Consider the following 24,631-nt stretch of genomic DNA (forward strand, 5'->3'; position numbering starts at 1 on the left):
TTTACTGCAAAATACGTTTTTCACAAAGAAGTCATTATATTGGTTTCAACCAGTGCAGCACAAATGTGAGGTTAGAAAGAGGTCCTCCTTAGGGCTTCCTTTAGCCACAGAGCAGTTTTCTGCTGAGTGACTTGGGGTGGAGAGCATGTGTGTGGCAGTTCTTGCACTTTGTTCTACTGAGAAAGTAAATTCTTGTCTGGGATGTACAGCAGTTGGGTGTTTGTACTAGAAACGTCTTCCTATTTTCCTCCCTGTCTTCAATTTTTCTGAAGGTATATTCAAAGAATGGTATATTCAGCTGTGAGAGAGACAGTTTTTTCACTTTCACCAAATTCTATTCTGTTTACACTCTGGGAGGATTAGCTTGACAAATGCCCTCTTAATCAGTGAAGAGCTGATTATTCGAATCAGAATCACCAACAGAGGTATTGGTTTGCCGAGTGCCTTTTCTGGTGAGTGTGCTTATTCTGTGTGTATTTTTAATATAACTGTGTACTAAATTCTGTACAAATTCGTGCTTTGAAGATGTAGTCAAAGCAATTGCAAATCAGAGCTGAGAAAGGTCAGGATATAGGTGAATGCTAGTTATTAACAACTCTCATACGTCATTTTGGTAAATGACTTAAACTTTATACTTGTTCCCTGGCACATCAGAAATCACGGGTGGGAGCTAATTGCATTGTTCTTCGCGTCCATCCGTCAGCATCTTGTGCCTGCTTTAGCTGGTTACCAGCCCCTCTTTTAAGCTGTGAGCTCTCAGAGTAGGGTGGGGGGGGGGGGCATGATGTCCTGCAGGTCCTTGGGAGATGTTCAGCATCATTTGAGCTTTGCCCTTTCCATAGAGCTGACCAGGGACAAATAAGATTTCCCAAAAGGGGGAGATTGGGATTGACATGTATACACTAATATGTTTAAAATAGATAACTAATAAGAACCTGCTGTATAAGATAAATAAGTAAATTTAAAAATAAATTAATTAATTAAAATGTGAAAAAAATAAAGATTTCCCAAAAGGTTTTGCAAGAAGAAGACCCAGCCAACACCTGTCAAAAAAACAGTTTTGTTCTTTAGATTCAGCTATAAGGTTTGTCAGGTAGGGGTGACAGGTACGGTCGAGCCCAGCACAGGCCCAGTGGGGAAACCACACGTGAGTACTGAGCACTTGAAATGGGACTAATCCAAACTGAGATGTGCAGTCAGTGTCAATACACACTGGAGTCTGAAGACTTAGCATATAAAAAAGAACGTAAAATATCTCAGTCATTTTTATATTAATTGTATGCTGAGATTTTTGAATATGGGGGTTAAAATGTATATATATATATATATATATATATATATATATATATATATATTTCGTGTGTGTGTGTGGTAAACACAAAATTTACCATCGTAACTGTTTCTAAGTGTACCCTTTAGTCGTGTTGAGTATCTTCACATCTTTCAGTTCTCAGAACTTTTTCGTCCTGCAAAACTGAAGTTCAGTAGCCAGTAAAGCACCTCTGCATTTTTCTTTCCCACCCAGGTCTTCAGCCACCATTCTGCCATCTGTCTCTGTGATTTTGAAGACTCTAACTAGGTACCTCATGAGTGGAGTCGCACAGTATTTGGCTTTTTCCGACTAGCTTATTTCACTTAGCATAATGTCCTCAAGGGTCATCTCTGCTATAGCATGTGAAGCAGATTTCCTTCCTTTTTAAGGCTGAATAATATTCTATTGTATGTATAGACCACATTTTCTTCGTCCATTCATCTGTCGATGGGCATTTGGGTTGCTTTCATCTCTTGTCTATTGTGAGTAATGCTACTGTGAACATGGATGTACATATGTCTCTTTGAGCTCTTGCTTTCAATTCTTTCAGATGTGTACCCAGAAGTGGGATGGCTGGATCATATGGTAGAACTATTTTTAATTTTTTGAGGAACCTCCATACTATTTTCCACAGTGGCTGCACTAATTTACATTCCCACCAACAGTATCCCTTTTCTTCACATCCTCACCAGCATGTTATCTCTCATCTTTTTGGTAATAGCCATTCTAACAGGTGTGAGGTGATAACTCCTTGTGGTTTAGATTTGCAGCTCCCTAATGATTAGTCATGTTGAGCATCTTTTCCTATCTATGTTGGCCATTAAGTTTGTTTTGAGATTAATTTGACTGGTTTCTTTTTACTTTTTTTAAGCGTGGCTACTAGAAAAATTTCAAATTAGATCTGCCACTGGCATTCTGTTTTAACAGAATGGTTGGGTTGGCCTGGCAGATGGAAGAGCTGGACCGGGCTTTGTGCTTTAGCAAGCCAGACCTGATTCTTCCACTCAAAGCACATCATGTCCGTGGAACTTACTCCTTTGGTTGCTTTTGTTGACTTAGACGAGTGAAAGTAATTACCCTAATCTCGTAAGCATCTTAAACATCAAGTGAGCTTTGTAGATCTGTTCTCCAGGCAAATATGAGTATCCGTTTTGTTTCACCTCTTTAAACTCTGTGGTACATGCAGGCTTTGAAAAGGTGGAAGGCGGAGTGATTTGGTTCCTTGGGCACCTCATGGTGCCCTGGAGCCTGATGACAGAGATAGAGTCTTCTCTGCTGAAGACCTGGTTCTGGCCTTCAGACCCGCAGGGTCACTCGTTTGGACAACAAGAGAAACAAATTCACTTTGTAGGTCCTGTGTGGGGAGAGAAAGTGACGAAAGAGAGGGAAAATTTTCTTTACTGGTTCCAAACAAAGTTTAGTAACTGATAGCTGTCTAGACATTTTAAAGTTTTACATCTTTAAAAGAACTTTATTGTGAGATAATTATAGTTTGACGTGCAGTTGTAAGAAATAACCCAGAGAGGACCTATGTGTGTGTCCTTTACCCAGTTTCTCACAATGGCAACACCTTGTTTAAATAGTACAGTATCATAGCCAGCACATGACCTTGATAGACTCCAGCTGCCTTATGCAGATTTCACCAATTTCACATGCATTCCATTTGTGTGTGTGAGACTGTATTTACTTGTGTGCAATTTCATCAGATGTGTAGGTTTGTGTGACCACCAGCACAGTCAAGATCCAGAACAGTTCCATCCCAAGGATTCTCTTGCTACCTTTGTATATCGCAGCCAACTCCCTCCTGCTCCCTAACCCCTGACAGCCACTAATCTGTGCTGCATATCTATACTTCTGTTCTTCCAAGTATGCTATAGAGTCATACTATATGTGACATTTTGAGCTTGGCTTTTTTCACTCAGCATAATACCTTTGAGATCCACCCAGGATGCTGTGTGTATTAGATGTATTACAGTTTAGCTATTGACCTGTTGAAAGACATTTGGGCCATTTGCAGCTCTGGCAGGGACCTGGCACAGCTGGCACTTGGGGGGCATTTGCCAGCCTTCATTGGACGTTACACATTGTCCTGTGGTACATCTTTGGGCAGCTGCCAGTTGAAGGCCATGGGCACAGTCTTCCTGGTGAAGCCACCCATCAGACTGGCCACCAAGGCTTCACCTGGGCAACAGAACTGCCGCTGTGAACTGTGCTGTGTGGGTGTTTGTGTGAACATGAGTCTCATTTCTCCGGGATAAATGCCCAGAAGTGCAATTGTTGGATCCTACGGTACTCGAGTTTTTTAAGAAACTGCCAAACAGTTTGGCAGAGTGTGGCTGTGCCATTTTATATTTCCATCAGCGATGTGTGGGAGATCCATTTTTTCCAGATCTTAGCCGGCATTTGGTGTTAATCACTATTTTGTATTTTAGCCATTCTGACCTGTGCGTAATGATATCTCATTGTAGTTTTAATGATGTTGAATATTTTGTGTATGTTTGTCTCTGTTTACCCTCCTGTGAAATGGTTGTTCATGTCTTTCACTCATTTTCTAATAGGATTTTTTTTTTTTTTTTTAACTCTTGAGCTTTGAGAGTTTTTATGTATTCTAGAGTCAAGGCAACGCCTTTGTCAGGTATGTGATTTACAAATGTCTTCTCCCAATCTGTAGCTTGTCTTTCTGTCCTCTTCATAGAGCAAAAGTTTTTAATTTTGATGAAGTCCATTTAATCAGTTTTTCCTTCTGTGGATCATGCTTTTGGTGTCCGGTCTAAGAACTCTTCACCAGGCTCTAAGTCCCCAAATTTTTTTCCTAGGTTTTTCTTTTTTTCCTGGAAGTCTTATGGTGTTACATTTTACACTTAGATCTCTGATTTATGTTGAGTTAATTTGTGTGTTAGGTATGAGACTTAGGTCAGTGTTTATTCTTTTGGACTACGGTGCCCAGTTGCTCTAGCGCTGTTTGTTGAAAAGATTTTTCTTTTTCAATCTAATGGCTTTGCACCTTGGTCAAAGATCAGTTGTCGGGTTTGTGTGGGTTTGTTTCCAGTTTCTCTTTGGTGTTCCATTAATTGAGGTATCTGTCCCTCTGCCAATACCACACTGTCTTATTACTGTGGTTGTGTATGAAGCCATTATAATGGGTAGAGTGATTCTTCAGACTTCATTCTACTTTTTCAAAATTGTTTTAGCCTAGGCCCTGTGCCTTTTCATATAATTTTTAGAATAAGCTTGTCTGTGCCTACCAAAACCCCTGCTGGGATTTTGATAGGAATTTTGTTAAACCTGTAAGTCACTTTGGAGAAGAATTTGCCTCTTTACTATGCTAAGTCTTGTAATCCATAAGCAGGGATGTCTCTTCAAGTATTGAGGTCTTTAGGTGTTGTAATTTTCAGCATAAACATCTTATGCATATTTTGTTAGATTTCATTTACCTTGGAGAAATTATTAATGGTACGTTATTTTTTATTTCAGTTTCTATGTATTCATTTTAGTATATAGAAATGCAGTTCATTTTTGTGCATTGCTCTTAATATCCTACAGCCTTGTTGAACTCTAATTCAGAAATTTCTTGGGAGACCTATCTAGACAACCATGTAATCTGAAAATAGGCACAGTTTTATTTCTTCCTTTGTGATTTGTATTTTATTTCTTTTTCTTGCCCTAATGCACTGGCTAGAACTTCCAGTGCTATGGTGAATAGGAGTGGTGAGAGCAGACATCTTTGCCTTTTCTCCTGATCTTAACAGGAAAGCTTTCAGTCTTTTAACCATTAAGTATGAAGTAGCTATTTTGTAGATGCTCTTTAAAAATATGAACAAGTTGTTTCTCTTTATTTCTACGTTGCTGAGAGTTTTTTTATCATGAATGGATGTTGGGTTTTATAAAACATTTATTCTGCATCAATTGATATGATCATGTGACTTACGTTAGCCAGTTGATATGCTGTGTTATGTTGACTTTCAGTATTAATCTGCCTTGCATGCCTGGAATAAATCCTTCTTGATCAGGGTGTAGTTCTTTTCATAATTGCTGAATTGAATTTGCTAATATTTTGTGGAGGGTGTTTGTGCCTAAGTTCATGAGAGGCGTTTATCTGTTGTATTAAGACTGTCTGGCTTTGATCAAGGCCTTAATAGTGGGTTGCATAGTGTTCCCTCCTGCTCTATTCTGGAAGAGATTCGGTAAAATTGGTATTAATTCTTCTTTAAATGTTTGGTGGGATGCTCTAATGAAACCATCTGAACCTGGAGATTTACTTTCTGGGTGTTTTTAAACTACAAATTCAATTTTTTAGTGTTTATAGGACTATTCAGGTTATCTGTTTCATCTTGGTTGAGTTTTGGTACTTTGTGGTTTTCACGGAATTGGTCCATCTCTTCTGAGTTGTTGAATTTTTGAGCCTATGAAGTGTTTATAGTGTTCCCTTATTATCTTTTAAAATGGATACAGGATCTGTTGTGATAGTCCATTTTATTCCTGATATTGGTGACTTATGTTTTCTTACTTTTTAATCTTTATCAGTCTTTTTAATCTTTATCAGAGTTCGTCAGTTTTGTTTTTTTAAACACTTTTTTTTTTTTTCTTGGCTGCGTGCAGCATGTGGGATCTTAGTTCCCTGACCAGGGATCAAACTGGGGCCCACGGCAGTGAAAGTACAGAGTCCTAACCACTGGACCACCAGGGAATTCCCCAGTTTTGTTTTTTTAAACCAGCCTTTTGTTTTGTTGACTTTTCTCTATTATTTTCCTGTTTTCAATTCTGTTGTTTTATTATTCTTTTGTTTGCTTTGTGTCTGTTTTGTTTTTCCTAATTTCTTGAGGGTAGAAACTTAGAGTAGTGTTTTGAGACCTTTCTACTGCAAGCATTTAGTGCCATAAATTTCCCTTCTCTCCTGCTTTAACTGTATCCCACATGTTTTGGTATATTGTGTTTTCATTTCCATTGACTTCTGTATGTTTTCTTTTTATTTCCTTTGAGACTCCCTTTCTGACCCTAGATTATTTAGACATGTGTTGTTTCACTTGCAAGTGCGTGAAGACTGTCTTGTCTTTCTGTTATTGTTTTCTTATTTGATTCCAGTATGGTCAAAGAACATACTCTGTATGATTTCAGTTCTTTTGAATTTGTTGAGGTTTGTTTTACGGCTCAGGATATGGTCTGTTTTTGGTGAATGGTCTATGAGTGCTTGAAAAAAAAAAAAAAAACTGTCTTCTGCTCTTGTTGGTTGGCATGTTCATTATATATTTGTCGATTTAGTCTTATTGGTTGGTTGTGTTGTTTGGTTCTTCTATATCTTCGCTGATTTTCTGTCTAATAGTTCTGTCAACTGCTCAGTGTAGTGTTGAAGTCCCCAACTATAATGGTGGATTTGTCTCTTTCTCCTTTCATATCTGTCAGATTTTGCTCCGTATATTTCGAGGCACTGTTTGGTGTTTGCACATTTTGAACTACAGCTTCCTGTTAGGTTGATCCTTTTATCATTGCTATAAAGCATAACCACTCCTGTTTTTTGTAAAAAATATTAGCAGTGTTTACATGGGATGTCTTTTTCCATCCTTACCCTTCCAGCCTACCTATGTTGTATTTGAAATAAGATTTTTTGTATACGACATATCTTTAGATGATACTGTTTTTTTCTACCACACCCAATCTGTCTTTTTAGTGGTGCATTTAGACTGTTTACATTTAAGGTTCTTGTTGGTATGTTAGAGCTTAAGTCTGCCATTTTACTATCTTTCTGTTTCCTCTGTTTGTGTTTCTGTTTCCTATTTTCTCTTTTCAACCTTACTGTGAGTTATCCGAACATTTTTTAGGATTCCATCTTGCCTTTTTTTTTGTAGTGTTCTTACATATATTGCTCTGCTATTACACTATACAGATGTAACTTACTATAATCTACCACCGTCAGTGGCGTCACCATTTTATGACTTCACTTGCAGTGTAGGTACCTTACTTCTTCCATTTAGGTCCCCTTACCTGCCCCGATTTTCAAATATAATCGTCTTAAATATTTCCTCCATATACATTGAGCACCATGTCAGATGATGTTATCTCTTTTGCTAAATGTAATTTAAGAAACTCCTGAGAAGTAGCCTAGTTATTTACTCCCACTTTTTCCCATTCCAACATTCTTTCCTTTCTGAAGTCCTAAGGCTCTGTTATCATTTCCTTCCTGTTGAGAGGACTTCTTTAGTCATTCTTCAATGACAGGCCTGCTGGCAACAATCCTTAGTTCTCCTTCATCTGCGAATGTCTTTATTTCCCCTCGCCCCCCGCACCCGCTGAGGATATTTTCACTGGTTATAGAATTTGTGGTTGACGGTTGTTTTTTTTTCAGTGCTTGAAAAACATGCCACTTGCTCCTGACCTTCATGGTTGCAGGTGAGAAATCCTTTGTCATTTGAATTGTTCTCCTATAAGTAATGTGTCATTTCAGTCTGGCTGCTTTCAGGGGTTTTTCTTTGTCTTTTAGTTTCCAGAAGTTTAATGTGGCTTGGATTTCTTTGGGTTTATCCCTTTCAAGGTTCACTCAGCTTCTCGAATCTGTGGTTTGATATTTTCTGCCAAGTTTGGGAAGTTTTCAGCCATTATGTCTCTGGATATTTTTTCAGTCCCTGCCTGCCTCTTTGGGGACTTTTGTGACAAAAGAGTATTAGTATTTTTGTTGTGATCTGACAGGTCCCCGAGACTCTGTTCATTTTTCATCGTATATTCTCTTTGTTTCGATGAACTAAATTCTGCTGATTAGCCTCATGTCCGCTGGTTCTCTCCTGTGTCACTTCCACTCTATTATTGGTCCTTTCCAGTGATTTTTTTTTTGCTTTTTTACTTTAAATGTATTTTTCAGTTCTAAAATTTTTCCTGCTTCTGCTGGGTGGGGTGGACGTTCAGATCCCTCCTGGGCCTTGCTGCTACTTTCCCAGCAAAAACAGGGCACCGACCCGCAGGGCACTGACCCGCATGGCTTCACGGAGCCCAGCCGGGGGTGTACGCTTAGCTCCCCTGGCCCCTGTTGACACCTGGTGGGGGAAGAGGTGGAGGGCTGACCCGCAGGCCTTGTTTCTGCAGGGCGGGGGCCAAAGCTCAGTTCCTCTCTGCTCCCTGTCTACACCAGCGTGAGGGCTGGGGTTGGGTGGGGGGGGGGCGGGTGAAACACACCAGCCCTGCCCTCCATCACCTCGTTCCCCTCACTGGTGCTGGGTGTGAGTTCCCCTTCGTTCTCCTTCATGCCAGGTGGGCGTGGAGTCTCAGTGACCCACCGGGTCCCACTGACCCTTGAGACTGGGGTAGGGGGATCAGTGGGCCACTAGCCCCGTTCTCCACCGCCTCATTCAGTCTTGCTGCTGCGGGGGGCTGGGCAGGTTCAGCTTCCCGCTAGGCCTTCCCCGCCGGCCTGAGGGGGGGGAAGTGAGGGCTGACTCACTCTGACTTGTTCTGTCCCATTGCTCGTCAGCGTTGGGTGGAGGTGGAGGCTGGGCCCGCTGATACATGGTGTGTATGTGTGTGTGCAGTGGCGGCTCACCCTGCCTGGTACCACCTCCATGCTGCAGAGTCACGATGGAGCATCAGCTGTCTCTGGGGCCCTGGAGGGGGGAATCACAGCGTCATCTGTTTCCACCGGGCAGGGCCTGGGAGATCAGCTCCCTGCCTAACCTGCCAGTACCACCTGGGTGGTTTCAGAGCACCAACCACTCCTGCTGGGCAGGGGGCTGGGCAGCGTGCAGTGTTCAGCTGGAGTAGGGTGGGAATGGCCAAAAGGCTTTCTGTTGGGGGCCCCCATTCCCCAGTCCTTTGGCTAAAGAGAACAGCTTTCCTCGGAGCGTTTTCTCTCTGCCTGTTGGAGATCACGTTGCAGGCCTCTGCATTGCCCTGGCCGAGGTGTATGGAGGGTAATGAGCAAACCGGGGAACCCGCCCCCCTGTCATTCCCTAAGCCCCACGGTCCCCAGGCAGCCCACGCTCTTTCCCCTCTCAGTCCTGCGTGCTTAGGTGTAAAAATGAGGACCTGGAGGAGTAGAGTGACCCCACCTTCATGGAGCTAAAAATCTGTATCTTCTTTTAACTATCTACGATTGGTATTGATTGGCTCTGGTTACAAAGTACTACTCAGAGCTTTAGAAATTACCTCTTTCCCCCTTGCTTTTTATCCTCTATACGGAATAGTGGCATTTTAATGTCAGGAAGCGGTTTAACAGTAATCCTAGCCACTTTTTTCAGATACTAACTGCAGTGTCTATTGTTGTGATTCCCCTGGTGATGTGCCCTCAGAGGGTACACACCATGCCACCCTCGAACGCACTGCCTGAAAATGTATGGGTGACACAAGTCTGACTCCACATGCCATAAGGGAACTTCTCATTAGGAAAATGGTAAGTCTTGTAGTTCTGTGTGACTGGACTCGAAGGCAGGAGAAAGATCAATCATCCACTGATTTGTCTCGGTTAGTATTTAGGGCCTTTGTGGTGTTAGATTTCTAGATAGACATATGCACATAATTGCCGGTTGAATGCTTGACTGTCTTGATGCCTTGCTTCCTGACCTACTTTAAAACCACTGAATCGGAGCACTTGCCCAGTGCCCGAGTCTCTGCACGCCCCTGGTCTGTGGTCACCCTGCTTGTGTTGGATGGGACTCCCCGTGGACCAGCACCCCTCCCGCCTCCCACACTGGAGCCCAGTGGTCTTCATCCGTCCCTTGCTGGGGCAGCCTCAGTCTCAGTGCATTCCTCCTGCGACACAATTTCCATCTGCTTTCACCTTCTGGGCACCGTCCTCTGGTCGTTCTGCTTGGTCAGTGGCCAGGACCCGTGCCAGGGCATGCGACCTAAGACTGCTTTCCTTCTCTGCGGAGGTCCTGTGGACCCAAAGCAAACGTCTGTCCTTTAAGACCCGGCCGCCTTGGTCCTGTGCTGTGTCGGGCACCGGGCTGTGAACACTGTGCTGCCCGCCCGCCTGCCCGCCCGCCAACCCTGCTCCGCAGGCACAGAACAGGACCTGCCATTCCTTCCTTCTGTAGGAAATGCTGGCAGAAACGTACGTGCAGAGGGCTCGTCGTGGCGTTTTTTATACCAGCCAGAAAACTATTGGCAGTCCAAATGGTATGGGAAAACCTCTCCATTAGCCAGACTGTGGTGCTGTCTTCTAATGATGTTAAAAATGATGGAAAACGCTCCTGGTATAATGTTCAATTTAAAAAGGTTACAGAGTTCTTGGCGACATCCTAGTGTCATAGGCTGTTTGTGCTGCTGTAATAAAAATGCCATAGATTGGGTGGCTTCAGTAATAAACATTTGTCTCACAGTTTTGGAAGCTGGAAGTCTGAGGTCAAGGTGCCGCCACGGTCCGGCTCTGGTGGGGTCCCTCTTCCTAGCTTGTAGGTGGCCACCTTCTCACTGTCCTCATGTGATGGCAAGACGGCAAGCTAGCTCCTTGACCTCCTCTTACAAGGGTGCTAATCCCATTCACGAAGGCTCCACCAGCATGACCTAATCACCTCCCAAAGGCCCCACCTACCAAGTACCATCACACTGGGGAAGAGATTTTAGCATATGAGTTTTGTGGTGGACATGAACATGTACTCCATAACATGTAATTTTGGTATCAAGAAGTTTATAAGCATAACAAGAAGATTAGAAGGAAAATAATATCAAAATGTTAATAGTGAATATTTTTGTATTCAACTTACAGGTCGTCTTACCTGTTTTTGTTTTTGTTGTTGTTGTATATGGAAAATCATCATGGCTAGCATTTATAATAGAATAAATTTAATAAATAATATATATTTAAAATTTTCTCTTAACGTTAATCTTCGTTTTTGGCGTGCACAGCAGCTTGTCACTGCGGCATGTACGATTTCAGTATTAACTTGCTCATGTGATTTGGTATTAATTGTCACGCCCCTTATGATTTCATCCAGACGAGATCAAGCTTTTGGCCCATCACCATGAGTACTTCGATGGACGTTAGCCCCCTAATTTACTGTTTTGGGGTCTGCCTCTTATTTTAGCCAAGTGAGTATTTCATTGTAAAACATCTTCATCGGGCAGGGTTACCGGTTGATTCAGTGCCCGTGAGCTGCTGCTGCCTTCCCTGCAGGGCTGTGCCTGGGTCTGGAGCAGGATTTGGATGGCATCCGACTGTTCTTCAGACCCATGAGTGACCTGGGCAGATCTGTTAGTCCCTCTGAGCTTCGGTTTCCTCATCCATCAGGTGGAGACAGAAGTGCTCACTTCCGAGGGTTGGGGGACTTTTGCATAAGCTGCTGGGCAGAGAGCGGCTGGTAGGGACTCGGTCACTATTTTCTTTGCTGTGCAGTGACCGTCGTGGCCACGGCAGGTCAGCAAGCATGACGTAATGAAATGTTCTTTTCTCCTTTCCATGGAAAGGAGCTGTCGTTTCACAAGTTTAGGCAACTCACAGGGAAGTGAATTATCTGGAAATGCTACCATAATTCTAACCCTGCCAGGTCCCAGAACAGAAAAACAAAAAAAGAAAATCTATTCTAAAAACTGGCCTGGGAGGGCGGGGGAGGTCCAAATATCCCCTCACCTGCCCGTGAACCCGTATATCACCCTGAGAAGGAACCTTGGTGAATCTTTAGACCATGGAGAGACATCTGGAAACCCACACTGCGCCTGGCTCTGTCTGAACCGGCCCTGTGCTGGGGACACCTGTGGGAGACGGCCTATTGGATTTGGCAGAAACTTGACTGTAGTTCAGGCGTGTGTTTGGAGCAAGAATGGTCTGGAGACATAAGACATAGGCTGAACTACTTTTTCCTGCAATCAGAAGTTATTGCACCTTTTTTCAAAATAAAAGTTATTTTGCTCGTGGATTTAACATTAGAAATATTCGTTGCCTGACTAGAATCAAGAATTTTAAAACAGCTTTTTAATTTTTTTTTCCTTTTCCCTGAGGAAATTCTGCTCCTTTGGCCATCGTTAAATTTTGGTTTTTGCTTCTGAGTGAGCGAATCATGAATCCTTGGGAACTTTTGCTTCACACGCTGTGGGCTGACCGATGCCAACAGTCAGTACAAACATTTCCCTGGTGCACGAGTTGAAGCCCAGTTTATAAGAGGCTGGCCTTCGTGGTTTTAAGTATTTGCTTAGGATGAGTTGATATTCCCAGTGTCCTGTGGGAAACCCAAATTCACTTTGCATTTCCTCTGTTCTCTACCCTGGACCAGATCCCCACGGTTCATGAGTAGAGTTGTGGTTCAACCAGACGGTGATGAAGCAGACCAGCTCCTGGTAGGGGGCTGCTTGGCCACGTGTGCCCGCAGGCCAGGAGTGAGGGCTGTTCAAGGCCCTGTCTGGTGCTGGAGCACAGGGCACGATGCTGCTTTTAGTTTGGGCTTTGCGGCCCTTCCTTAGGCGTGAAAATGGTTTTGGAGCTAAAGTTTCTAAAAAATGGAATCAACCATTTCAGTCCAAGAGGGTGTATGTGTTAAAATTAAAACCGGTTGGACACAATGATTCTCGACTATCTGAGTCGCTCTGGGAACTTTTTTTTCCCAAAATAAGTCACGTTCCTGGACCAGAGTATGCGTCCCACTCCAGTTCCTAAAACATTTTGATGTAAGTGATTTATAGATTTAGTGAGTGATTTGAGACTTTTTAAACAGAAGCTTGCTTATGTGGAAGGGACCTGTTTTTCTCCTGCAAATGTGTGTCGGCGGGGTCAGGGCGTGCATGTATGGGATGAACCACACTTGACAACCTTAGTTTGGGTGAGTTTGCTGGGGAAGAGAGACTAAAAGAAGGTTTCTTATTTGTTTTTTCATCCCTTGAGAAATTTCTTAATGCAGAGTAGTCTAGAAGTGAATTCTGGATCTATGCTATGTTAGTATATATTTGAATTCAGACCTCAGTTTTACTTACAGCTGAGCATAAATTCTGCTAAACTGGTCAAAACAACTCACCAACTTAAGGAAATGATTTGGTACGTGGCAGAAGCACATATATTTGTTGATTTAAAGAGAATTCAGTGATATTTAAGGCAGTGGATGAGTGCCCGTGATTCCCTCTTTATCACTGGGCTCATTTGAAGCTTAGAACTGGGTTTTCTCTGTAAGGAAGGCCTGACACAATACACCGTGCTTCGTCTTCTCTCCGGTCCTCTTTTTTTTTTTTGTAAATAATACTTTCTTTTTTTTTTTTTAATTATTTATTTTTATTTATTTATTTATTTATGGCTGTGTTGGGTCCTCTTTCTGTGCGAGGGCTCTCTCCAGTTGCGGCAAGTGGGGGCCCCTCTTCATCGTGGTGTGCGGGCCTCTCACTATCACGGCTTCTATTGTTGCGGAGCACAGGCTCCAGATGCGCAGGCTCAGCAATTGTGGCTCACGGGCCTAGTCGCTCCGCGGCATGTGGGATCCTCCCAGACCAGGGCTCGAACCCGTGTCCCCTGCATTGGCAGGCAGATTCTCAACCACTGCGCCACCAGGGAAGCCCCGGTCCTTTTTTCTGATAGTTTGGTAGGAATTGTTGGAGTGGAAGGTTCCAGCAGGTGACCCAGGCCAGTCTTGGTCCTTCCTCTGATGCCGTGCAGTCCCCGGGGCAAGTCCCTCCACCTGCCTGGGGACCAGTGTCCTCCTGCATTGGGAGGGTGTTGCAGCCAGTCTGCAGCGGTCAGAGCACTGAAGGGTATCCGGTGTGGGCGGGGTGGGAGTTGCTCTGGATTGGAACGACCCTGTTTAGTCGGTATTGCACAGTGGTTTTCTCAGCGCGGGGGTAACCAAACCATCGCACCCAGGATCTGAGCCCATGAGGTGGTAGAGCTTGGCCAGCAGCTGTGTCTCTGGAGGGGAAAGGGCATCGGGAGGAAGAGGAAGAACCTGAGAACCTGAGCAGATAAAAAGACCTTTGATACCACCAGACCAGACATCTTTCAGTGCAGAATTCTGTGCATCTTACACTTGTATCTGCCCTAAGGCGGTGACTCTAGCTTCCATTCTTTTCCTGTGTTGGGAGGGGGGACATGGCACAGCCATGGACAGAACATTTTTGTGGTTAGCAGAGAAGGCCTGGGATCCGCAGCCCCCCACCCCCCGAAGTGCCGTGTCGCGCACGGAGGTTAGGTGGCGGCTTGAACGAGGTCGGTACAGGCTGGTCAGTGGATGAAGGGACTTGGGCTCCAACCGTCTTTCTGATTGACCGCTCACGATACCGGTCAGATTCTCTGCTCGCTTTAACCTTTTGGTTTTCTTATTTTTTACACAGCGTTCAGTTCTTACACTTCTTTTTATCATTGGGTTTCCTACAAAAGGCTTTGGGGCTGTGTTCACTTGTGTCCCTTTCAGCATAAACGTGCTCTCCAGACGCACAAGCGTTGTGAGTTTTTTAGGGAGAAGTCAGACAGCCCAACTGCAGCAGACATATGTTTTGAGGCGAAATATTTAAGCCATCAAATGTCCAAACACAATGATTCCATCCTTGTGATTATGCAAAATGTGTCTGGAATTGAGGTGTAATGTTTCCTCTCTTGATAACGATGTGGGATAAAAAGAGGCAGCTGCCTCTTGTGAATTTGTTTTAAGTGGGAAGCTTTCATTATGCCTCATCCTTCTGGTGTGTTATCAGTCACCATATATCTGCGTTCACAGATGAGCGCTTCACTTAGTGCGTTGCCAGTATAAATTTTAACTGCATAAATAAAATTATAGGCTTTTACACGTCTTAATTGGAAAGCTGTTTTGGATGTAGCTTTTCAGGATTTGGTTTTTTGCCCCTTGCCTTGGTCTCCGCTATCATCAGGACAAAATAACAGTGATGCTTAAGACCTTCACGTGAACTAAGGAGAAGAGATTTTTCGTCACCTGTTTCCTGCCGCCAGCGTTAAATTTTATAGAGGAAGCCACACACACTCTGTAATCAAAAATTTTTATATTTGTAGTTTAAATTCTCATTTCCTCCCCCAGATCTGATTTTGGGCCAGGAACAACGAATGGTTACCGAAAGCTAGTAACTTCAAAATTGTTAACACTTTATTTCTAAGGAACGGTCTCAAGTGAATTAGCATGTAGAGTTGTATATTTACAACTTCCCTGGCTGTAACCACTTAGCCAATCCCAATCCAGAATTCACTTCTAGACTACTTTGCATTAACCTTAACCACTTAAGTCTTAACCACTGCCAGGGTTACAGTTTAACCCTGGCAGTGGTTAAGATGCTACATTTCCGCTGCAGGGGGTGAGAGTTCTATCCCTGGTCGGGGAGCTAAGAGCCCGCATGCCGCATGGTGTGGCCAAAATAAAATAAAAGGTCTCCAAAAAGCATTTCTCTTTTTGTAGTTTTGCTGGAGTGAGTAGTGAAATAAATTGTCTGGATAGGAATTTGCCTCCACTGTCAGTGGAAGGGTCACGAGGTTGGACTTGTTCTTCTGAATAAGATGGCACAGGCACAGTCAAGTCCTCTGTGATATTCTGGAAGGAATCTAAGACTTTGGAAGTAGAGACACAGCTGTTCTGGAGACTGGGGGGCTAGCGGCAGTGTGGGGACAGCAAGGAACGGTAGTGTCCTGTGTCCTGCTGCCCCCCACCAGACCCAGTGCAGACCACGGCCACACGCTATCAGAGCATCATGCTTCTGGAGCATCCCGAGGGGGACCAGAGTGGTGATGGAGGGCATTCCCAGGGCTCGTCATACAGGCACATGGAAGGAACTGGTTCCGGACCAGCTTTGGGGCACGAGGTGGCAGTTGCATTGATTAAAAAGAGGGGTAATGATTGAGAGGGATCATAGATTGTCTTTGTAGCCCCAGGGGACAGAATCTAGATTGGGATCTGGGTTAGAAGAGAATATTCCAGTTCCAGGAGGGAGAAGTTTGTAGCGCCTAATGCCTATCAGCGAGGGCTACAGTGCCTTAGGAAAAGGGGTGCACCAGGCCCAGGGCGGGCGACCAGGCATCATGGTGCAGGAGGCTCCTGCCAGGTCCCCCACCTGGCGAAAGATGCTGGCTTCTGCTGTGACCCAGAGTTAGCCAGGTATGTCCTTGGACATAGACATAAAAACTCGGGATCTGGGTTTGCTCCTGGCCTTGGCTTCTAGAAAATATGTGTGTAGAGGACAGCTCAGGGGAGATGGGTAACTAGGTCTTCTGAGGTTGAAGGCATGACACATTCATCTTAATGCCTTTAGAGTCATATTTTATTGTAGGATACAGTTAAGGTCAAAGGGGGAAGATACGAACACTAGTTTTCAGACTCGTGTCCAGCTTCACAGCCTTGGTTTACTGGCAGTTTCCAAATGGTCAGACTGGAAATTGATCAAAGCAGCTTATTTTGATTCTCTTATTCATGGCCACATAAAAGCAGTGGGCAATACACATGGAAAGAGTAAGTATGAAAACACTGGCTACATCTCATTCGCTTTCTTAGTTTTTTTTTTTTTTTTTTTGTCCTAGCAGCTGTTTATAAAGCAGCGTCTTGAATTCATGCAACTGCTCAGGCTTGACCCATGTGTGTACCAGGGAAAAGCAGGTTTAGGAACTTCATGAGTACTGCTGCTGAATACTATCTCTTTATTTTATTTCTGATCCATTTCATTTTCATCCAGTGGTTCAGTGGAATTGATAACAGTATTTATCAAAAAATAAAATGATGGAATTGAGAAATAGTAGACCCAGAAGGGGAGGGTTTTATGTGTGTGTGTGTGTGTGTGTGTGTGTGTGTGTGTGTGTGTGTGTAATGGGTTCTGGCTCGTTTGCTTTCTGAGAACCATCAGAGTTGAAGGTGATTTCTGATAGCATTTACTGCAGTCAGTAAATGATAGTAAATGACTGGTAGTCAGTTATTATCATGGCAGCGGCCCTCCTTCCCCTGTGGCTGGGAATTCTGGAGCTGCTGAGACAGCTCCGTCACTCAGATGGGTTTCCTATGGAAACCTTGGCCAGCTGTCTGATTGCTTCCTTCTTGTAAGCTGTGGATAAATCTCAATTGATAAAGATATTTCTGAAGATAGCCCCTTAAGTAAGGAGACTGTTGGGTTAAATAAACATCCCAGAATTTTTACTTCTCCAAATGAGTGTTGACCTTCAAAGTGGCCACCTGCAGGAGCAGTGTTTCCTCCGAACATTTTTGGAGCATCTCTTTTGGAATTGGCTTAGCCCTGTTTTCAGAGCCAACAAGGAAGGGGTCCTTTATGTCTTTTGGTTCAATCCAGAGTCTCCTCAGGGATAAAGATGGACAGCCCCAAAATGCCAGGAGGAGGGGCTTGCTTTCTGCTCCACAGTCCCTGGTAAGTGCCGGGCAAAATGAGCACTTATTTGCCTAAGTATTATGTTCTGTGGTGTGTTTAAAATAAAAACAACAATTTCTTCAAAGTCATACATTCCGCGTCTCTTCAGGGACCAAGAAACCCTTTCTCAGCTCTGAGTTGCATATTGATTCAGAGCTCAGTTCATGTTGATTAGTTGAAAATCTAATCTCAATTCTACCCCAGTATTTGTAGCTCACCGAACATCTGAAAACAGTATAGAGTGAAATGTGTCCGTGGATTTTCGTTTGGTTTCTGGTTCTGCACCTGAAGCTCCAGTAGTGATGTGCTGGGAACTCAAACAGATGCTGGCCCTGGGACATGAGAGCATCCTGTCCCCAAGGATGATTGCAGTGGTGTGAGCGCACGTGTAAGACACGGTCCCGCCGCCCGCAGGATGGTTCTCGTCATCCGCACAGCAAGCATCCGCACAGCAGCCCGGCCGGGTGTGGAAAGATGGCAGTGAACGTCAGAATGTGACCTCAGCTCCTTTGAACACCTGCCGATCGGAACAGTGGGGTGGAAGCGGTTGGGCGTTCAGGAAAAATCAGAAGGTTTGGCTTGACTGATGTCGAGCTCATTATGCATCGACAATCTCGTTCTTTTAAAATTTTCCCACTCTCGCTGGCGGTGCTACAGAAAGCCCTTTCCGAAAGCCTCAGCCTGATTTCACTATCAGCCACTTAACCACGATATTAATTTTTTTTCAATCGCTGAGCTTTTAAGATTTGGAATTACCCTCTGGGCTGGAAACTAGTTTTGTAGCTGAACCACAACAGTCTGTTAATGCAATACTGCACATCTTTCAGTAACTCAGAGTTCTTTGGCGTTGAAAAAATGTCCTCCTTTCTACCCACCCGGCACACTGGTATAGAAAAATAGATTAATCATAGACCTCGTGGTTGTTTTGGTTTTGGGGGGTTTTTTTCCTATAGGAAATCAGGTTACCTGAAATGCTAGATTCTGAAATGCTAGATTTCAGAAAATTCTAGCATTGTTTCCAAGAGTTGATGAAAATTCAACTAACATATCGCACTTTTGACAGAATTGCCTGTGTCTGACACAGTTGCTTGCATTCCAAAGTTTTGATTAGTGGCTTTGGTTAGAAAATCTGGGCCCAGCAAGTTCCCCAGCTCAGAATGGTGCTTACAGGATCGGATCTGGCCTTGTGTGGACTTCTGGTTACAGCTTTGGAGTAGTAGCTTTACATTAAGAGCTGTTTATATTTCACTGTGCCTTTTCCTCTTCCCTCCCCTCTCCTGTTTTAGCACCAGGTTTATGGCATGAAATGCTTTCTTAAATGCTGAAACTACATTTTCTGTGGGTGAAAATACACCTCATCACAGTTTCCCCTTTGAAGTTCTTATGTTTATGTAAAATTGCCTTAGTTAAAAATGTGATCTAAGTTAATAAGAGCTTTTGTTTCAAATAAAGACCCATTTTATTGATCAGGTATCAATATTTACGGCTGTTAAGCACATTGCAGAGAGCATAATAAAATGTTTATGTTTGATGTTTATCTGTCTTACAGGCTAGAGATATAAATGTAAATGATCTTTTTGATAAGTGGATTATATTAGCATGGGAGCAGGCAGATTGGGTATCTAGAAAGGATTGTAGGAGTGAGGGTATGTTTTTTTTTTGATTATCCCCTGCCCTTGAACCCCACCAGCTCCAGGTTCACCTTCGGAAGACCGAGCCATGGATCCCTTCCGCATCGTGGTGGTTCGTGCTCTGGGTCACTGGGGGGCAGAATTCAGCAAACTGGTGATAAAGGGAATAAAAACCTTAACTCTGGCTCCGACCAGTGCGGCCATGGGGCTGACAAGCAAATTCTCGGGTCAGCCAGACCCCGTTCTTAGTCCTGCTAGGTTCTCACGTGACATGAGACCACATGTGACAGACACCAACATTAAACTAGTGATGAAGTTAAGGAAAAGCCCCCGGCCCCCCTCACCACCAAAAGGAGATATTTTGTTATTTGTTACTTGAGAAATAATCTTTGAAATTTAGGTGGCAAAAATCCACTGTATTAACTGAGATTAAGGCCACCCTTTTAAAATATAGGAATAGGATGCCTTTGAAAATATTCAAAATAGAATTTTTATCTTATGATCTTACCTTAAAACCAGTACTCTCTGTATTTATGGGCTAGGTTTTATTGCAGGGTGAATGTTGGTCATTAATTTTAGGTTTATTCAAGGAATAAGAACAGTATTTGCTTCTCAAAAAAACTCCAATTCTTAAAGCCAGGTGGTGATAGCTGCTGTGTTAGGGTAGTCCAGACACATCAGTCTCCTTCGCAAACGTTAATTTATATTGTATGTTACTATTCTGTAGAAACTTCAAAAAATATATATACCTAAGCACAGTTGCTAGCTCTCTTACTGATCTGTTTTATCAGTTAGTGTATGCTAAGCCTGGTCTAACCAGTTATCTTTGGCTAATACAACTGTCCCGACTCCTGAATGTTCTCCAAAGACACACGTCTGGGCCCCAGAACTGATCCGTGGTTTCTTCCTCCTGCTCAGGATTTCTCAGGGCCTGGTCTGCGGACCGTCTGCACCAGGAGTTTGTAGGAGTACAGCCTCCAGGGCCTCACTGCCAGACCACGCGGATGTGTTTCTCTCTGTGCATTTATTGAAGCTAGCAGTTAGCTATGGAACTCTTCTTTCTGTAGAAGAAACATCTGCTTATCTTCTTCCCCCACAAACAGCAGGGCATTTATCTCTAAGATGAACAAGTTGGATCTGGCCCCCAATGTTCTACATGTCCTTCTCAGCTGCTGGCCAGGTTGATGCAGTCACTAGGTGCTCATTTTGATGTGCACCGGCTCCCATGGTGGTGCTTCTGGCCGTCAGCCCTCCTGTGAGTCAGACAGAACTTTCTAAACCACATAGGTAAGTGAGGGTGTTAAATAGAATTCAGTAGACTTCACCTGCAGGTTGGGGGAAATCAACCGGGGGAGTTAACTTCGTTTCGTGTTATAAGAATGTAAGGTATGAGTATCCTTGTCCAGAAGAAGTTTATCATTTAGTTGAAGTTTAGCATTTAATCTGCAGGGATGTAAGCTCGTGGGAGCAGGGCTTGGGCGTCTTTGGTTGCTGTACCCAGACCATCTCCTGAGCAGTGTCTGGCTCATGGGCATTCATATTCATTGGGTAAATTAGTGAGTATCTTGACTTACTAAACTCTGGGTAACTTGCCAACAGTTTTTACCAGTCTGTCATCTTTGTAAATTACGCAGTCTAGATTTCACAGATTTTCTTTGGATAATTGGCATTTTCTGCATTTCTGACTCTAGGATTGAAGGCAGATTTACTCTCTCAAAGAGAGCCAAGTGTAGTGAGAAATGAGTGGGGCTCTGGAGCCCAGGAGAGGTGGGTGACAGGGGTTCTGAGCGACCACGTGGCCTCCTGTGCGCTGGTCTGGTCACTTGTATCTGTGGATACATGCGTCTCCCTGAGATAACTCTGCAGGTGATGACCAGTGATCATTCTAAGAAAAGAGGCTTTCCTTTTCCTCCAGGGCGAGTTAACTTTGTAACAACAGCTGCTAAAGTCAGGGAAAGAGCACTTGATTGGCTGATAGTATATAAAAGATAGTAATGATTTGGTACCTGTGATGGACAAAATCCTAAAAGCACTGCAAACCCAGGAGAAGGGAGTGAACTATTACAGACCACTTGGCATCACATATACCCTGGAATTCTGTTTTCTGCTGGTTTAGCTACTTAAAATTTAATTTTAATAGGCTTGTACAGAGTAACGATAGAATTTGTGACAGAGGTACAGCCAACGCAGTTTTCTGTGTGGTTGGAGGGGTATTCAGGGGACATGCCTGGCTTATCCCAAAAGTTTCCTGTCATCAGCCTTTATGCTCGTCACCAGGCGTCCTTGGGGAATCTCCCCTCTGGCTCATTGCCAGCACAGATGATTCTGGAGAGGATGCACGTGTGTTCTTTGTTCAGTGCCCCCACACCTGTGCGCACACACGCACACGCACGCACACACACGAGCGCACACACACACACACACACAGGACGCCCTGCCTCAGCCTTTGTGGGATCGTCGTTCATTTCTCTTGGGTGAGGGCCGGGGGACAGAGAAGTTGGGGCAAGAGATTGAGAAGACTTGGTAAAAACTCAAAAAAGAGTTCACTTTTAAGTGCTTTTGTAGACCCAGGAACCAACATCACTTTTATTTGCAATGATAAATAAAACTCTTAATACAACATACAAAATTTTTTTTTTTTAACAGAAATACAAAACAGGAAACTATATGCATGTTATGGCAAAATCTGATTATCCTAGGTGTTCACATTTTTCGCTGTGGTTAAAGCGTAACACGTGTGTTTAATTGCCAGTAGAGTGTGCTCCTTTTAACAGGAAGTTAGCGTAAGCCGCATGTGAATAGCAGTTGAAATCCAATAATCTCATCTCTTTTCCTGTCACCCGTGTTACCCAGCTGTTCTCTGAGTGTGGAGAACACTTTTCCTCGTGGTACTTGGAGAATATCATCTTCCTGATGCTCGGTAGATCTTTGGACAACTCACATTTTTGTGCTCCATTTTTGGCCGTCACGTGGCTTTGAAATGGGCTCATTAACCAACGGCTGAATGTACGGGGTGTGGATGGGAGTGACAGCTTAATGAAAGGGTGAACCTCCCTCTTTATTTCTCCTTTCAAAAAAGCCTTTGCTCTTACACCCAAAACATTTCCTCTCTCCATATGGTGTTTGCAGACTTGAGGCCATCTTTATTGGCTGCATTAATATCGAAACAAAACATGCAATTATGCTTTAATTTGGCCCCTTGGTGGCACTTGTGCAGACTGGCTGTGTATCACTGCACCTCCTTCCATGGAAACAAGCTCATTCATTTCTCAGGTTTTCACTGACTTTGCTTTGAATACAACCATTTCATATTCCTCGATGACGTGTGACATTTTCCTAGGAATTTTACCTTGCCTTAAGATCAAAATATAATAGTTATTTTACGGGCAGCCTAAATTTTTACATTCTCATATGTTTCGAGGCTATTTCTTGGGCGGTATCGATTGTGCCGTTTTTGTATTAGTTTGCCTTCTCGAAATGAAAGTATGTAATTCACTGGCCAGGAGATTTTTAAATTTGGCAATTCTGAATCTCCAGTTGTTGTTGAAAAGGAAATTACTCTGTATTCCTTATTCATGAACTAGAGTTACGTAGCAGAGCCTGCCACCATAATCTCGAACGCATGATTGTAGCTCTTGAAGTTAGGGAGCGTCCCAAAACATGAAAGCGTGTGTGAGATGGGCTTGCTTCTAGAAACTGACCTTTGGGACTTTCTAAATGATCTATGGAAAACAATGTGATTTTTGTTCTGTTTGTTCTGATGCAGCTTCCATGAGGCAGTCTCAGGCTGTACCTGCAGATATGCGTCCGGAGATATGGATTGCGCAAGAGTTGCGGCGTATTGGAGACGAATTTAATGCATATTACCCAAGGAGGGTAATGATGTTTTCTTTACCCCCTTTCTCCCTCACACCCTACCTCTCCCTGCCATTTAAAAAGAAAAGAAAAGAAAAGACTAGTAATAATCCTGTGCTTATTCTGGAAATGAGCGGTATTACCTATGTGTGACCTACCATTCTTCCTCCTTTCCCATTTTCCATTTGTTTTATGGCTGAATGTAAGTGGTGGCCATTAGACAAAATCCAAGGCCGACCAAGGGGTGATAGGAGCACAAACCTTAAACCCTCCATGCTTGAAAAAAAAAAGGGATTATGTATATGCTTTGAAATTTTCCCATATAAATATTAACATAGTGTTCAAGCCAGAGAGGGAGTTTCAGCTCTCCCTGGAGGCAGTTTGGGTCAAAAGTAAAGAAATTTTTAAATTTCCATCTTCACTCAGCCGAAGGGAACGATGCCAGCTCTAAAGTAAAAGTCTGCCCCTGTGATTTGCCAGGCAGTGAGTCAGAGCAGGGGGGCCTCTGTGTCATTCCAGCCCCCACTGCTGTCCTTGGTGTTCATTTATTGAAATGTTATTAGGAGGCCAATAATTCATAGCCTGTAATTTGGGGTATAAAAATTTTACACCTCAAATTGAGTGCCACTGGGATTTTTGAGGTGTGCTGTTGGGTAAAAAAAAAAAAAAAAAAAAAAAAATTCAGCTTTAGATCTTACTCTGCAGGCACAGAGTGTATTTTGTTTTGCCCAGTGGCAATATATGTTACCATTTGGACACCTTATTCCCATGGAAGACATTTTAAAATGGGTAGGGTTTAACTCAGGGAGTTAGGCTCTTATGAGCATGTGTGACTACTTCCTGTAGGGGTACACCAGCAAATGTGTGAGAGAATGTGATTTTGGCTTGCTTACCTTTTTTCTGGCAACCATGTATGAAGGTATTTCTGTTGATTTATCCAGAAGGAAGCACTTAACAATTATTTTCTACAAAATAAGATTTAATATCATTCTTTCTTACTGTGTTACTTTTCATCTGACTCCTTTTCTTCCAAACATTATTGTTTCACATGAATACTTTTTAAAGATATTTTTTTCTTTCTTTTTCCTTCTGGAGGGAGTTTATGCTTAGGACCCCCCAATATTTCTGTCCTGCTTTAAATGTTAGTCTCTTTTGTAGCTAGCTGTTGCTTAGTAAACAGATGTTACCTGTAAATTGCCTTCAATCAGTTTTGTTTTCCTGTTATATACAATGCCTTTTAAGGTTTTTTAAACATACATGGAGATGTTTTCCCATTACAAGAGAGTCTTTTCATTTCTTCAGTATAGAATCTCCATAAGGGAGTTAGGGACTTTCAGAAAACTCAACACTGGATCCTCTTCATACCTTCTATAGGGTGTGTATGTGTGTGTTTGATGGGAAATGTGCTATCGTGTGATTCTGTCATTAAACGGGAAATGTCACATGGACGAACGGGCTCCGGAATTTCTTGTGATACTGGGTCTAGCTGACAGAGTACCTGGCAGCCTACGCCTGACGGGGACCCGCTCACAGAACATGAACTCCCTCTCAGCCTAGATCTGAAATGGCAATCACTTTGGCAAGGTGGGTTGTT

The 24,631-nt window shown here is 43.4% G+C and overlaps 1 protein-coding gene and 1 long non-coding RNA gene across 17 annotated transcripts in view; one reads left to right on the forward strand and one right to left on the reverse strand.

Moving 5' to 3' along the window:
• The window catches only part of LOC309611611, a 126,583-nt gene that overhangs the window by 34,751 nt on the left and 67,201 nt on the right, over positions 1-24,631 (reverse strand). The window lies entirely within an intron of this gene.
• BCL2L11 (BCL2 like 11) overlaps positions 1-24,631 on the forward strand; it is a 153,458-nt gene that overhangs the window by 5,425 nt on the left and 123,402 nt on the right. For 4 of the 16 annotated variants that reach the window (XR_014234621.1, XM_082356236.1, XM_082356241.1 and 1 more), the window contains one exon: positions 22,949-23,058. The exons of 4 other annotated variants lie outside the window; for them this stretch is intronic. Coding sequence is in view for 5 of the 12 variants with exons in the window: in XM_082356236.1 (XP_082212362.1) it covers positions 22,949-23,058 (110 nt within the window). In the remaining 7 variants the exon portion in view is untranslated. Of the gene's footprint in view, positions 1-272; positions 453-7,652; positions 13,398-17,755; positions 19,087-22,948; positions 24,622-24,631 lie in introns of those variants that run through there. 8 more of the 16 variants (XR_014234617.1, XR_014234620.1, XR_014234618.1 and 5 more) reach the window with 5 other exon arrangements.

The sequence above is a fragment of the Balaenoptera borealis genome (genome assembly GCF_965194805.1).
Source record: "Balaenoptera borealis genome assembly, chromosome: 15".
Lineage (NCBI taxonomy): Eukaryota > Metazoa > Chordata > Mammalia > Artiodactyla > Balaenopteridae > Balaenoptera > Balaenoptera borealis.